This window comes from Durio zibethinus, chromosome 1 (genome assembly GCF_047325235.1).
Source record: "Durio zibethinus cultivar Kanyao isolate XHJ-2024 chromosome 1, ASM4732523v1, whole genome shotgun sequence".
Classification (NCBI taxonomy): domain Eukaryota; kingdom Viridiplantae; phylum Streptophyta; class Magnoliopsida; order Malvales; family Malvaceae; genus Durio; species Durio zibethinus.
The window spans coordinates 25,607,157-25,622,580 of NC_143162.1; the positions used below are offsets into that span (position 1 = coordinate 25,607,157).

Sequence of the window (15,424 nt, forward strand, 5' to 3'; positions counted from 1 at the left end):
AAAGGAGTTCAAAAAAAATAAAAAAATATAAAAAAATTTAATATCAAAAGGGTACTACAAAAAATAAAAAACATTAAAACTATATATTAAATATAAAAAAAAATTTTAAAAAGAAAAAGCAGGTATTGACACGACACCCTTTGAAATATATAAAAAAATAAAAAATTCCAAATAACAACACGTGTACCCAACATATGTGAGATTTATATATATGAAATTAAGTTAGAATAAGAAATTAAGTTAGAAAAAGTTACCTTATTCAAGTTTTTAAATTTCAACAATTACTTAAAAATTTTATTCTTATTAGATTTAGCAATTTATTTATTTACATAATATAAAAAATTGATAATTTATATATTTACATAGTATTTTATACAAAAATTTTGTATTCTAATTTATGTTGACATAAAAAATATTTTATTTACGTTAAATTTATATATATTTTTTATTAAAATTTTAATTCATATTATTTTTTATATTTTTAAAATTATTTTTAAATTATATTATTATATAGTATTTTAAATTATTATATTTATTTTCATGTAACAATAATAATAATAATAATAATAATAATAGCAGAAAAGAAAAAAAACAACGTAAGAGGTTTATGCAAAGATAGTCGAGGTGGTTGAGGTTCACTAGGAGATTGGACTAAGGCTCTATTATTAAAGCAAAAATTTTGCTATCTATACAGGTATGTTGGTCGCTTGGGATTTTGATTGTGGGAATATCATCATTGAATCTGAGTCCATGTTAGTTCAGAAAATCTTGTAATTACCAAATGACAAAACACTCGCTCTATCAAACGATTCATGAATGCCAAAATTTGGTGAAAAGGGATTGAAATTGATCTTTGAAACACGTGTATATAGAAGTGAATTTCTGTGCTTTTTTTTTAACTAGCTTGGCTTTGGATAAAAAATTTTAAAATTCAGTTGATTCATTCTCCTCTAAATGATTTACTTAAGTTTTTATAGGATAATCTTATAAATTTGTTTAGGTCACGAAGCTGAGTAGTGTAAGCGTTTAACTTCTCTTTTGTTAAAGAAAAAAAAAAAAAGCGAAATTTGGATTGTTGCTTATTTTTTTTTCTTTTAAAATTATGGGTAATTTTGTTTGCGTAATTTGGGTGGGAGTGGGCAAGGGCAGCGAGGGGGTATTTTAGGGCGAAAAGAGGAAAGAGATAGGGCAAAATAAACATGCGAAGAAACACTTCTATAGCTCTTCTTTGATTCCTCTCAAATCCCCCTCTTTCCTCTCCTCTCCTTTCCCTTTTCCTCTCTCTCTTTCTCTCTCTCTCTTTCTCTTTCTCAGGCAAGTTCCTTCTCTCTCTCTCTCTCTGATCTAACTGTGTTTTCACTTTTTAACTAAATATAACGGCCCCTTTTGTTTCTAAAAATTATTAAAAAAATCATTTTATTGCAATTTAATTTCTCCATTTGTCAGAATCAAAGCATCCGTTTTTATTTTGCCTTTTTAAAATTTTCTAGTGCGTTTCTTTTGATTTCTTTCCAGCCGACCGGACTGTTAGTTTTTTTTTTTCTTTTTACTTACACTGTTTCCCACGCATCTCAACTTTTTTTTTTTTCTCCGGCTGTTTAAAAAAAGAAGTCACATTTATTTGTTGGTTTTTCATTGAATTTGAACGATTTGACTGTCAGATGGGCTGCAGTAAAATGCTTAATTTTAGTGAGGAAATTGTGTTTTGCTTAATTTGGATAGAAAGATATTGTTAGGAAAAATGGTGAATGAAAGAAAATTGATAATGTTTGAGTTTGTTGCAGGTCATTACCAATGGCGGAACCTTCTAAAGTCATTCATGTTCGCAACGTAGGCCACGAAATTTCTGAAGTAAACGCTCTTTCTTTTTTTTTTTTTTTGCTTACTCTTTCTCTTCTGAAGTAAACCCTCTATGCCTGTACGACTAAGGTTCCGTTTCCATTAGTAATCAAAATGTTTTTCTTTTTTTGACTGATCATGGTTGTTTTTAGAGCATATGCTTTACTAAGGCAAACAAAAAGAATTTGTTTCAAATCAGATAAAATCAATCAAACAAAAAAGGTTAAAACTTTTGGTGCATTTGTGAATTCCCATTCCCATAAAAAGAAAATTACTATTTAAAATGGAACTTCTATGTGAGATTTACTTCCTAAATCCATGGTATTTATGAACAAACTTGTGGTTTTTTTTTCCTTACCGTCAAAGATTCTGTTCCGCTTGTAAAAAGTTGTGCTTAACTGTGAAGGGTTTTAATTTGGGCTGGCGAGATGGAGAAATGTGATTCTGCAGTCTTAATACTATAATGGAAAATGAATTTTTACTTGAAACAAACAAAATTATCTGTTGTCTAACTTATGATGCTTAAGTTAGTAATAAACATGCATGTTGGTTTTCATCTTAAAATGAAGGAAATAGTTGGGACAATTACTTTAGTGAGGGAGACAATAGCAGCAGTCAGTGTGCCGAAGACACTTTTATTTCTTTAAAGTGGATAAAAATGCTGCTTGCTGCAATGACAATGCATAGCATAAGATTTATTTTTGTAACTTTACTTCATATTCTTCATTTGTTAAACGTGTATTTAATCTGATTTCTCTCCTTCTGTTTCTTTCAGAATGATTTGCTTCAACTTTTCCAGCCATTCGGAGTGATAACAAAGCTTGTAATGCTCCGTGCAAAGAATCAGGTTTTTGCTTGATGCCTTGTGGTAGATATAATTGTTTAAAGTTGAAAGTTTATCCATACCCATACTTGATATTTTGTTCTTTGGTTGTATTTAGGCTCTTCTTCAAATGCAAGATATTTCTTCAGCCATCAATGCATTGCAGTTCTACACTAATGTTCAGCCAACTATTAGGTATAAAAGTATTTTAGTTGCTTTTGTTTGGGATCCTTACTTTCAAATCCTTGTGCATGATTCGATAATGTTCCAGGGGGCGGAATGTTTATGTTCAATTCTCATCACATCAGGAACTAACAACAATGGATCAGAATGCTCAAGGACGAGGTGATGAGGTTAGTAAGTTAGCATATTATATATAATGGATACAAAATGAAGTATAGTTATTGGTCTTTATGGAGAAAGATGTTTAAATGAAGTGGTTTCTGTGGGATAATTTGTATTTCTGGCATTTGGATTAGCAAAGAACTGGATATGAATTTTTTTTTATTAATTGTCAATTTTTGTCTTCGATATCATCTTTGACAATAAGGATCATTCATTAATCTCGAGGCAAAGTTTCCATAGTGAACCTAAGCCTATTGGAATGACTGATGCACCATGTTGAATATAGGGAGAGTACTACAATAGAGTAAAATGACTATGAGGAAAACCTTAAGTTGAACAATATTTGAGGCAGTTTGATTTCTAAAGCTAAGCAAGTAAAGAATGTGGTCTTCTCCTGAATTTCTAAATAATCCTTAAATTTTATCATGGGGAGTAACACTTGATTGATTGCTGTGGAAAAATACTCCATAGTTGATCACTGAAAGTTTGATTAATTTCATAGGATGAAAGGCTGGAGTTTTGTTTTTAATAACTGAGTGACTTGGAAAGGGGAACCATTTTAATTAAGTTCCTACCGGTAATATTGGTGGTTGGATATGGGGTAGTAGCTGTTTGATTTCTAGGTTTCCTTTATGAAGTGTATTTGGCACCGTATGTTGTTGATAATTCAGCTGTGATACTGATAAAATGTGATCTGCTTGTTTATTGCATTGCCTTAGCAAATTTATATATTGCATTCCATCCGATGTGTTCTGTGTTTAGTGCAATACATCCTACTTTCTGGTTGTATTTTTGACAAGAGTTTGTCTTATTTTGTTTGAATTTTCTTCTTTTTGGAAAATTTGAACCTTTAATCTATATTGAGAAACATTTAAAGGTTTGAAAGTTAAATTGGCATTTAAGCTATTTCGGTTTAAGTTACTTGGGGCGTTACACAATTGTGGATTATTGGCTATGATCTATTTATTTTAATTTTAGCTACAAGAAATGCCCCAGTCCTTTGTCCTTTTAGTTTTATGCATCACATTGTCCAACTTTAGGGTGCATAATATCTAAGGTAATAAATTTCTTTGTTCCCCAACTAACCTCGAGTATGTAGGTATGAGATAACTAGAATAAATCTCTCTTTGCCTTTTTTTTCCCTCTCTTTTTGACTTTCCTTTCTTGCTTTGTATATTTCTTTTCAATTTTAGTATTTTAAAGGTCTTTTTGCTGCATATTCAATGATTGTTTCTGTATTCTTTTGATCTTCTTCTCTTTGTCCATGCTTCCTTATTATTCTTATCTCTATCTATACTTCTCCATTTATACTCTTCTCTCGTGTCTATATGCGGGTCTGCCATTGGGCACACTTCGGATGCTCAGCCAAATCGAATCCTGCTGGTTACTATCCATCATATGCTATATCCTATTACTGTGGAAGTGCTACACCAGGTTTTCTCTCCTCATGGATTTGTGGAGAAGATCGTCACATTTCAGAAGTCGGCTGGTCAGCTTTATGTTTTCTTTTTCTTTCCATCTTTCTATTTTGTAAAGCTGCTTCCTGAACTCTTGCACAATATCTAGATGGATTGGATACTTAATTTTTTTTTTGAAAGGGCCTTTTGGAAAAAATATTTATATTAAAGTCCAGTATATTAAGAAATGATTTCACAGTTGTGAAGTTTCTACATTTCCATTTTCTATTATTTTTGTAGTGATTTTTGTGAATGTCTACACCTTAGATGTTGGACACATGGTCATGGCCTCACTTTTTTCCAGTTAACTTATATTTTTCTGAATGTCTTTCCTCCCTTCTTCATCCTGTTCTTGCAAACTGTATAGGTTTTCAAGCCCTGATCCAGTATCAAGGACGTCAGAGTGCTGTCTCAGCTAGAACTTCTCTTCAGGTATATTTAGTTCTATAATTCTTTAGTCATTTTGGATGTTAAACTCATCTAATTTTATATGGTAGTTTGCATTTGGAAGTAGGCTTAATGTCTCACTGTTTTGTAGGGCCGTAATATTTATGATGGCTGCTGTCAGCTGGATATACAATTTTCAAAGTAGGTCTTCTACAAGTAACAATCATATCATTATTGGGGTCTCGGGCATGTGGGCGTGGAAGATCATTTGTTTCTTAGATTATACGTTCGATTTGCTTTGGTCTGATTGGATTATACTTCTTAAGAAACCATTGCTGGTTATTGATTTATTATTCATTTCTAATTCCAGCCTTGATGAATTACAAGTCCATTACAATAATGATCGATCGAGGTATGTTAGTGGCTACTTGCTAATCTTTTATATATTGTTGACATTTTCATGTTGATGCTACTAAACATTGTATTTCCCTTCTTAATTAGGGACTTCACAAACCCAAATCTGCCAACAGAACAGAAGGGCAGATCCTCACAGGTATGTTCTATTTTTGCAACTTCCTTTTTGACATAAGTCTTCTGTGTGTATGTGCATGTTTGCGGTTGTTTTTAGCACTTATTTCCTTAATGATTTTAATTTGCATAATTTTTTCAATGCAGCATCCTGGGTATGGTGATGTAGGAGGTATGTACGAAGCTCATGGAGCTAGGCCAGCTGCTATATTTGGTACCTGTACATTGATTCATTTATTTTTCCTCTATTTGATTATTTTCATTATTAACTGAAACTTGTTGGTTTTCCTGTGTTTCAGTTGGATTTCCACAGGTGGGTATTGCTCAGATAATGGTCTAGATATATATGAGAGGATTCTTTCTGTTCTTGGGGGTATTATCATCTTTATGTTATTTGGTGGGAACACTCTGGATGTCTGCCTACTAACCTTTATTGTTTCTTAAATTCTTGTTTCAATTGGAATATGATAAACATCTGCTTTTTTCTGCACTCCAAATTTCGTTTGAGCACCATCTAATTTTTCTTGTTTGGTTTCATGATTGACTATTAGAACATGCAATATATTCTTGACAATAGAAATGGGTTTTATCGAACTTGGATTCTGGACATAATTTGGGCTAGTTGATATCACATTCAACTATGTTAAATTCTTATGCATTTTATTCTCCTACCTCCTTTACCTGGACACATCAAAGAATTTAGACTTTTGGCATAACCGAGAAAAGGGTAAATAAATAAGTAAAAGAAAGAAACATGCTAAACATTGTTTTTTCTGTTGTTACAATTCCTTTAACCTATTTAAGGGTTTTGATGGAAACAAAAGTTGTCGCACTCCAGTGAAGGGTGTATGTCAATTTCCATCATGCATGGATTTTGCAAAATATTTGTTTGTTTATTTTATCTTTGAAATACGCCACATTTAATGATTGGATTTCCCCCTTTCCTCTGTGAAATGTAGATGGGTAATGCAGCTGCAATTGCAGCGGCTTTTGGAGGAGGTTTGCCTCCAGGAATAAGTGGGACAAATGATAGGTGTACAGTGCTTGTTTCCAATCTAAATCCTGATGTAATCTAGTTGCCATCCTTTTCTATTAAGTTTTTGTTTGAATTACAAAATTACTATGGACTCTTCTTATCTTTGAGCTTGACAATTAACATCTTTTTTCAGAGAATAGATGAGGATAAACTATTCAACTTGTTCTCACTCTATGGAAACATTGTGAGAATTAAGCTTCTACGCAACAAACCAGATCATGCTCTTGTCCAGATGGGTGATGGCTTCCAGGCTGAACTGGCAGTACATTTTCTCAAGGTTTGGCTTTTAAATCTCTTGTAATGCAGTTCATGGATTTTTATTTCTTATTGAAAAACAACTTATCTCAAAGTTTCTTTGATTACGAGTCACTGATACTTTTCTTGGATGTTAATCACAATTTATTCTTTCCCGATGTACAAGGTTGGCTAGCTTGATCATTCTTTGACACTATGGTCTATTCAAGACGACTCTCACAATAGGCTTGTTAAATCATATGATTTGGAATGCGATATAGTGGCTTACTATGATGCATATAGTTGACCTTGTGTAGTTGGAAAATGCTTGGTTTGTTATTGATTTTGCAGTGTGCAAAGGTTATTTATGATAAAAAAAAGAGCTGTTTTCTTAGGAATGTGAGCTGCTTGTTTTTACGTCACTAGTCCCTGATTCTATCCAATTATGTGCCTTTATGTCATTCTAAATGGTAAAACTATTGGCCAGACTAATTCATAATCTGGAGGAATTTCTCTTTACTCTGTCTTTATCTTTTTTTCTATGCATCTGATTCCGTGTCTATGTTGGAATGAACATTTTATAAATTAATTTTTTCCTTCTTATGTGGCAAGGTATATCTCAGAAACTCACCACTTAATAAGCTGAATGGTTAACTCCCTGTTCTTTAGACGTATACTTCAAATGGAATTATCTTGCGCTCTTTACCTTCCTCTCTGTACGAGTCTTTACACTTAAATGCACTATCCAACAACAATGAGCATATCTCTTTAACCTTTGAACTTCTTTTTTTTAGATGTTCAACATTGTGCTTCTCATCGGGTCTTATTGTTGACTATTGTCTGTCTATGGTGCCAGTACGATTATGCATGGTGCTGAATTAAAATTCATTCTTACTGGGTACTCACACACATTCAATTTGAGATTCAGGGGGCTATGCTATTTGGGAAGCGACTGGAGGTCAACTTTTCAAAACATCCAAACATAACACAGGGTGCTGACACACATGAATATGTGAACTCAAGTCTCAACCGCTTTAATCGCAATGCTGCAAAGAACTATCGTTACTGCTGTGCCCCAACAAAAATGGTTCATCTTTCCACTTTACCTCAGGATGTCACTGAAGAGGAAATGGTGAATCACTTGGCAGAACATGGCAACATTGTTAATACCAAGCTCTTTGAAATGAACGGAAAGAAGCAAGCCCTAGTTTTGTTTGAAACGGAGGAGCAAGCTACTGAAGCCCTTGTGTCCAAGCATGCAAGCTCACTTGGTGGGTCAATAATCCGAATTTCATTTTCTCAGTTGCAGACGATACGAGAGAACTCACAGTAATAGTTTAACGGTAAGGAATTGCGATGGTACTAGCATTAAGGATTCAAGATAGCCTAGGATAATTATATGGGGTTGTAGGTCGTCTTTTATCTCTCTTTTCATGTAACGCAAGTCTAATTGCTTTTATGGTGCTGGATACTTTTTTTATTTTTTTTTTGTATTTTTTTCCCTTATTTGTTCTTATCTCTAATGCACTAAAGGTGTACCACTTAATTTCTTTAGGTTCCTAAAATTTCTGGGTAGATTTTTTATTATTCGGATAATGATCAATCTTGAGGAGTAGGGGGGGGGGAGAGCTGCAATTGCATTTGGGGGAGTCTTTGTATTAGTGTTGTATAATTCTCGTAATCCAGGCTAATTGGTCCATTTCTGTTTGTATCCGCGCGCTATACCTGGATGTGTTTTCCTCCAGTCATTAAGACGATTTATTCATCAAGTTTGTTGCTACCCCTTTCTAAATCCCTCCCTCCCATCAAAGACGAGTTGTGGAAATGTTTGATACTAGGTGCATGTTGATTTCTCTCTTCTATCTTCTTCTGCCTCTGTCTCTTCCTCTTTCTCTGCCTGCTAAAAAATCCTTGCCATTTAATTCTATGCGTGTGCTTGTTGTTAAAACTTTGAACGTAACTGTATCTTGTACAACAAGCTGTGGGAGAGCTGATAAGATTGGCCCTATGGTGAGCAGGTTCCTCTGTTTCGTAGACTGGGTTTGTGCGCGAAGAAACAGCCAAGGGTTAATTTTGCTCATTCGATCAGAATCTTATCACGAAATGGTGTTTCTTTTTTCAATACCCTCTTGTCACGACGGTTCGGATATGATTGGTTTTTATTTATTTATTTATTTATAAATAATATTATAAAATTTTGAAATTCGATTTAAATATGAATTAATATTTATTTTAATTTTATTTGAATTGAATTTTAAGGTTTGATATAGTTGATCGGTTTTTAAATTTAACTTATTTTGTTTTTATATATTATTTTTATATATTTAAATAAATTTAAATATAAAATAATTATTTTTATTTTATAAAAATTTAAAAATATATAAAAGTTAATAAAAATAAATTATTTGGTTCATTTTAAATTTTTTTGATTTTTTAATTTTTATCCGAATTTAATATATATTTAATATTTAAAAATATAAGTCAAATAATAAAAAATTCAAATCAAGAAAAAAAAAAAATTCAACCATAATAATTGCGAGTAACTTTTTTTTTTTGTTTTTTTTTTTTTTATCCTTTGTTTTGTTGTACACAGATACAAAGAAAGCATGATTCCCACTTATCCTCTATCATCTTTCATTCTCCTTGGGACAGACTATTCATACGTTGTTGCTGTTGATACTTGATACAACGTTTCTCCATCTATGGGAATTGATGCTTTTAGTTTGGCAGTTAAAACCTTACCAACTACTAGTTTACTATGACCAAAGACAAGAAAAGGCAAAACAAAGAAAAAAAAAAACTAGCTTGACAGGCACCTTTATCTCACTTTGTCATGGAATGGTCATATTGTGTGTTTTACCTCACTCGTCAAGGTCTGGCTGAAACATAGCCTTAGAAATCAATATTATAAACTGTTGATGATGGGTTTTACGGTTGAAAAAATAGTCAAATGAACACTATTCCTTAATCATTAGTATTTATCCTTATTGAAAAGTTATAACTGGGCTCAACTTTAGAACATGAAACTTAATGTTCATTTATATGGATGTTGAAATTGAAGATTATTATGATAGTGAGATTAATTATTATAATAACGGGATTGTGTATTATAATTGTGAGAGTGAAATTAATAATGAAAAAACATATTTACATGAAAATGTAACTGTTATAGTCAGATTGATTATAATAATTGATTGTCCAATCACAAGTAGTTGATTGCATAATTGAACAATGTCTTTTGTTTTAATTAACATTAAAACAGTAAAATACTTTAGACAAAGAAATCGATAGCTCTAAGATCAAATGAACTACTGAACCCTTCCTTCTTTGGTTTTCAATTGTAAGGGCTACGAGATTATGAAGCCTTCAACTACACTGTTAAGATACTATCCAAATGTATTTCACTAGGTAGTTTTTTTTTTTTTTTTTTTTTAAAAGCTTGGATGCCAGTGAAGGTGCGACGAAATCTTAATTTCAATTAAGTTTTACTTTTTGTTAGAGATAATAAAGCTGGTTCGATCCTAAAAATTTGCCTGAATCGACCCATGATTGAATTTAGATTAATTTAGATTGATCATGCAAAAGTCATAAACCAAAATATAAAAAATTTAAACTAAAAAAAAAAAATTCAAAACTGACACGACCTTAATTCATCATGATCCAAATCCATGATGATCAAAATTCAAAATTAATCCAATTTAAAACTCGTAAAATATTGAATTATAACATGAAAAAATTCAAACTATAATTATATGAATTTTTTTTAAAATAAAAATAAATAGAAAACATTTTTCATAACAAAAAATTTTAAAATATAATTTATAATTATTAAATAATTTTATCAATAATTTATCATCAACAAAATTAATATTAAATCTTTAAATTCGAATATGAAATAAAATTAATTTTGAAACACACTAAATATGAATATCTAATTATTTTTAATACTATCTTTAGTATATTTACAATAATTATCAATATAAAATAAAAATAATATTATTTATTTAAAATTTGATTTCATTATAAGAAATAATCATTTACAATATATTATTGATTTATTATATTTAGTCAATATTTTAATTTAAATTTAAATTTTAATATAACAATAATTCAAATATAAAAAAAATTATTATAACTTTAACATTTGACTGAATTTGATGTTTTGAGAAAAATATTAATACCATTATTAACAAAACTATCTTTACATTATGTTTTTCTCAGTCTTTTGAACATATTAAAATATTAAATTTACTTAAAAATAAAAATATTCTCTTATAAATTAAAATATATTGTTTTTAAAATTGAAATATAAGATGAAAAAAGTTGAATAACGGTCCGCTTGAGAGTTGAGAGTAAGGATATGGTGTTGGTTTTGGGAACTTTTGTTTGGATAGGATTTTGAAATTAAAACCTTTTGTTTGGAGGGTATTGTGAAATTGGGAATGCCACCACTTTTTTATTTTTTGTTAATTTTTTTCATATTTTTTATTTTTTAATTTTAATATAAGATAAAATGAAATTTAATTTAATTTGATGTTTAATTAATTTTTAAATATATATTGTAAGTAAAATTAAGGTGAAGATAGAATTAATTATTGTTAATAGTAAATTAAAGTATAATTTAGAAGTATGCTATATTAATCATAATTTTAATACAATTAATTTTTATATTTAATTGATACTAAGATTGATTATATTTAAATAACTACACTCGTTGAGTTTAGGGTTAGTAGTATTATATTAACTAATTTAATAATGCCTATTGTATAACATTTTTAATGTGATGTTCGATAAATTGGTGTATATCCAATGTTATTATATTTATGTTAATGTTAAAATTAACAAATTAGTGTCATTTTAATAATATTTATTATTTCAATTTTGTGAAATTTTTTCAATTAATATATATGACTATATCCAATGTTATTATGTTAAAATCAATTATCGCATATGATTTTTTCTAATTCAACATTTTGAATGGAACATTGATCAATTATTGTATATGATATTTAACGTGGTGATATTAGTATAATAATTCATATACAAACTAAAAACAAAATAGATATATGGTTGAACTAATTAATTGACCAATTATTCATATTAAATATTTTTTGTAAATGATAATTGATACTTTTTAATAATGTCTACTATTTAGTATTATAAATGAACAATTGATAATTGGTGAGTATTCTTAATCTAATGTTAATTTCAAAATGGTTAAATATTAAAATTAGATCAATACTATTTCAATTAATTTTTACATATCATAATTTTTCAAAATTTTTAAGTATTGATTATTAAGATTAAACCAATAAATGCCCTCAACTCTTTGATCTAATGGTTAAGGAGTTTTTAAAAAGATATAAAAGTTTTACTTTCGATTCAAAGTCTTCTTCCTTTTCCCCATGGTTATGCCTATCCTATGTACTAATTAATTGATAATCTTTTAATGTTTACTATTTCAATATTCTAATTGAACATTACTATTTCTATATTCTAATTGAACATTGTATATGATTAGATCTAATGTAATTATGTTGACATTTCATTTATTTCCAAACCTAAAAACAAAATAAATGTAAGAAAAATTCTTGAAAATTTAAATATTTGTTAAATAATTAAAATATAATGATTAAAAAACTAATAAATTAAAATAAAAAATGAAAACAAAAATTTGTTGGATTAAGTGGCTAAGGTTTAGTGCCCAATGGTTCAATGGATTATTGAGTTAAAGACTTAAGGATATAAAACAATTTATACAAATATTTAGTGAGCTTTATTTACTTGAAATGATTTTTTTTTATGAAGCTTCATGGTTTTGGACTTTTATTTTTTGTATTAGACATTTATATATATATATATTTAACTATTTAAACTTATAAGATGGACTTAAAAAGTAATTGGCCATATTTTTTTGAACAGAGTAATGGATAATGTTAAAATACAAAATTATTATATAACGAATATTTATATAAATACTTATTAATTTTTAAAATCTTAACTTTAGTATTTTTTTCATATTTTTATTTAATTATATAAAAAGTAAAATTGATTATTACATTAGAAATTATAAAAAAGGTCTATAACTTGTAAAATTTCAAAATTATTCGAATTTGTTTTGACCCATTCAAATTGATAATTCTATTTTTTATAAAATTATCATGTACTTAATTGATTAATTTTATGACTTGATCAATTTTGCTTAATTACCCATCTAATTTTTTCATTTGTTTCATGTGTAGGTAAGTTTGAAATGTGTTCTCACCTAGTACCCTTATGCTAGTAATGGCCTAGCCAAACTTATGGGAGAATTTTGCCAAGGTATTGCAAGAGATGTTTAAGACGTGAAATGAGCTAAAATTGATGAGGAAAAGATGCCATGAAGGTGAAAGGAAGCTGTCAAGCCATAAACTAGCAACTATTATTGTGTAAGCTTTATTTTTTGCATAAGCTAGCTTGCAAGTTAAGAAACTAAATTGGGGAAGCCTCAAGCTGACTTTAGGGAGCCTAAAGAGGAGGAAAGCCAAGCCATCGAGCCAAGGAACAAGCTAAATTTGAAGCAAGAAGAATCGACAATGAAAGAGCAAGAAAAGTGGGAGACTATTTTCAAAACAAGACAAAAATGAGACCATTTTGGAAAAGGATATTTGTTGGGTTCTTTTAGGTAGTTAAGAATGAAATGTTTGGAAGAGTTTTAGGTTGGAAAATGTAGGGAATAATCATAAGATTATGTGATTTTTTGGTGGAATATGAGTGGAAGATCATATGAGACCATGCAAGATGGTATGTGTGCATGAAAGCCAAGTTATCACCAAGCTGCCAGTTTGGACTAGATCCATTTTTTTTTTTACTTCATTCTAGCCTCAAAATGTCTTATTTTCAAAGGGGACAAGGATGCTTACATGTGCCTTAAGTGAAGGCACAAAGGACTACGATTAGGCTAGCTCAACATACAATAAATGAGGAAAGAAATAGCTTGCAAGTCATGGTTTTGGGAATCATTCCAGCATAAAATTTTTTTCCATCTTAGCAAGCTTTTTCAAAGGCCAAGATTGATTAATAAGGACCTTTGATGAGCTGAGAAAAGACCTAGGATAATGCTTTATATAAGACATTCTAAGAGAATGGAATGGAGTTGCAACCTAACTTTTTTAGGATTTTTTTTTCATTTTTTTCTTTTCTTTCTTGGTTGTAACGCCACTGGTAAGATGACATTCTTGCTGACCGTGCTGTGGGTTTTATGGCCTTTTAAGCTTTATTTTTAATGCTTTATGTTAGCTTTATAAGCTTGGTTTTTCATGCTTTATGTTAGCTTTATTTTATGGTTTTAAGTTATTTTATTGAATTAAGCTTCCATTTCAATTCTACTTTTGTTTCCATTTAAATTTTTATCAATGAAATTTTAGCTTTCATGTTCGATTTTTCTAGCTTGGGTTTTTATTATTTTCAGCTTTATTTTTCCTTATGTTTAAGCTTTTGTTTGTAAGAAGAGGATAGTCCAAGGTGGCCTTAGCTTGAGAAAATTCTCATGGGGGCTTAAAAGACTTCTCATGGGGGCTTAAAAGACTTGATTCTTTCATTTTATTAAATTTCATGTTTTATTACAGTGTGTAATTTTTTGCCTAGTTTTTCTTTTGATTTTGTATTCTATTTTATGGTTTTTGGTTCATGTTTATACTCTATTTTTGTGTTCTTGAGTAGATGAAAATGTTAGTTGAGTGATGTTTATTACATGTTGTTGAAATAGCTTAGTTTTGGTTTTGGTTTCCAAGCATTTCCATGGATTTTTCTTACCATCTTTCAACCTAGTTTTCCAACTAGTTTCGATTTTGTTTTGTGGATAGTCCCCTACATCTTTTTGTCTATTTGCATGTCTATTTTATGGTTCTAGGCTTAGTTTTCATGCTGCATGAATGCATTTTTTTATTTTCCTATTATTTAGTTCATTAAGTTCTAGCTTTAGGTTAAGTTTCATGCTTCAGTTTACATTCTATTTTATGTATTTTTTGGTTAATTTTAGAAACTACTTTCCTACACATTTTTGGTTCATTTTAAGGTTTATTTTAAGGGCTTCCATTTATTTTTATGGTTCATTTAGGTTCTAGGGTAGTTCCTTAGCATTTTTAATTCATATGTTTAATTTGGTGGCATTTACAAGCTTCAGTTTGTACTTAAATTTCTGTATGTTTTGGTTAGTTTTAGGGAAGGTTCATATGTATCATTTTAGTTTATTTTTAGGTCTATTTTGAGGTAGCTCATTTAGGTTTTACAACACCTTAGGTCTTAGGTCAGTTCCTTTAGTTTTTACAACATTTTTAGGTCTTAGGTCAGTTTCTTAGAATTTTAGCTCATAAGGTTTAGTTTTATGGCATTTTAAAGGTTCGATTTGCATTGCATTTTTTGGTCTTTTGGTTTGGCTTTTACATTTAGTGTCCTATCGGTTTTTGGTCCTATTTTGAGTCTATTTTAGGTTATTGAAGTCACATTTAGAGTTTACATCCATTTAGACCATATTTTATTCAGTCAAGTAGTATAGGTTCATGCTAGCTTCATTTAGGTGTTTTATCATTTTCATTTATTTTAGGTAGTTGTCCAATAATTTTTCCATGGCATTTTCATTTAGAATAGTTTAATTTCAACTTTAGTTGAATACTTTAGGATTTAGGTTATTTATTTTGAGAGTTTGCATTTAGTGTACTAGGTGTTGGGTAAAATACCTCAATGAGAATTGATGGCTATTCTTTTAGGTTTTTAGCTTAACTTTTAGGTAGTCTT

General features: G+C 29.7%; 1 protein-coding gene across 4 annotated transcripts; it reads left to right on the forward strand.

The window, feature by feature from the left end:
* Positions 1-1,190: 1,190 nt before the first annotated feature.
* Positions 1,191-8,199, forward strand: LOC111312182 (polypyrimidine tract-binding protein homolog 3). 4 transcript variants are annotated; one of them, XM_089763593.1, is made up of 15 exons: positions 1,191-1,314; positions 1,785-1,851; positions 2,615-2,686; positions 2,781-2,857; positions 2,934-3,015; positions 4,373-4,496; positions 4,832-4,896; positions 5,003-5,052; positions 5,222-5,263; positions 5,353-5,404; positions 5,527-5,593; positions 5,679-5,692; positions 6,339-6,446; positions 6,549-6,692; positions 7,578-8,199. In XM_089763593.1, the coding sequence occupies exons 2-15, from the start codon at positions 1,795-1,797 to the stop codon at positions 7,980-7,982; spliced, it is 1,359 nt and encodes a 452-aa protein (XP_089619719.1). In that variant the 5' UTR covers positions 1,191-1,314; positions 1,785-1,794; the 3' UTR covers positions 7,983-8,199. The 4 variants fall into 4 exon arrangements, with proteins under 4 accessions (XP_089619719.1, XP_022767954.1, XP_089619723.1 ...); XM_022912219.2 differs by having other exon boundaries at positions 5,527-5,551; XM_089763597.1 differs by lacking the exon at positions 6,339-6,446.
* Positions 8,200-15,424: the final 7,225 nt, after the last annotated feature.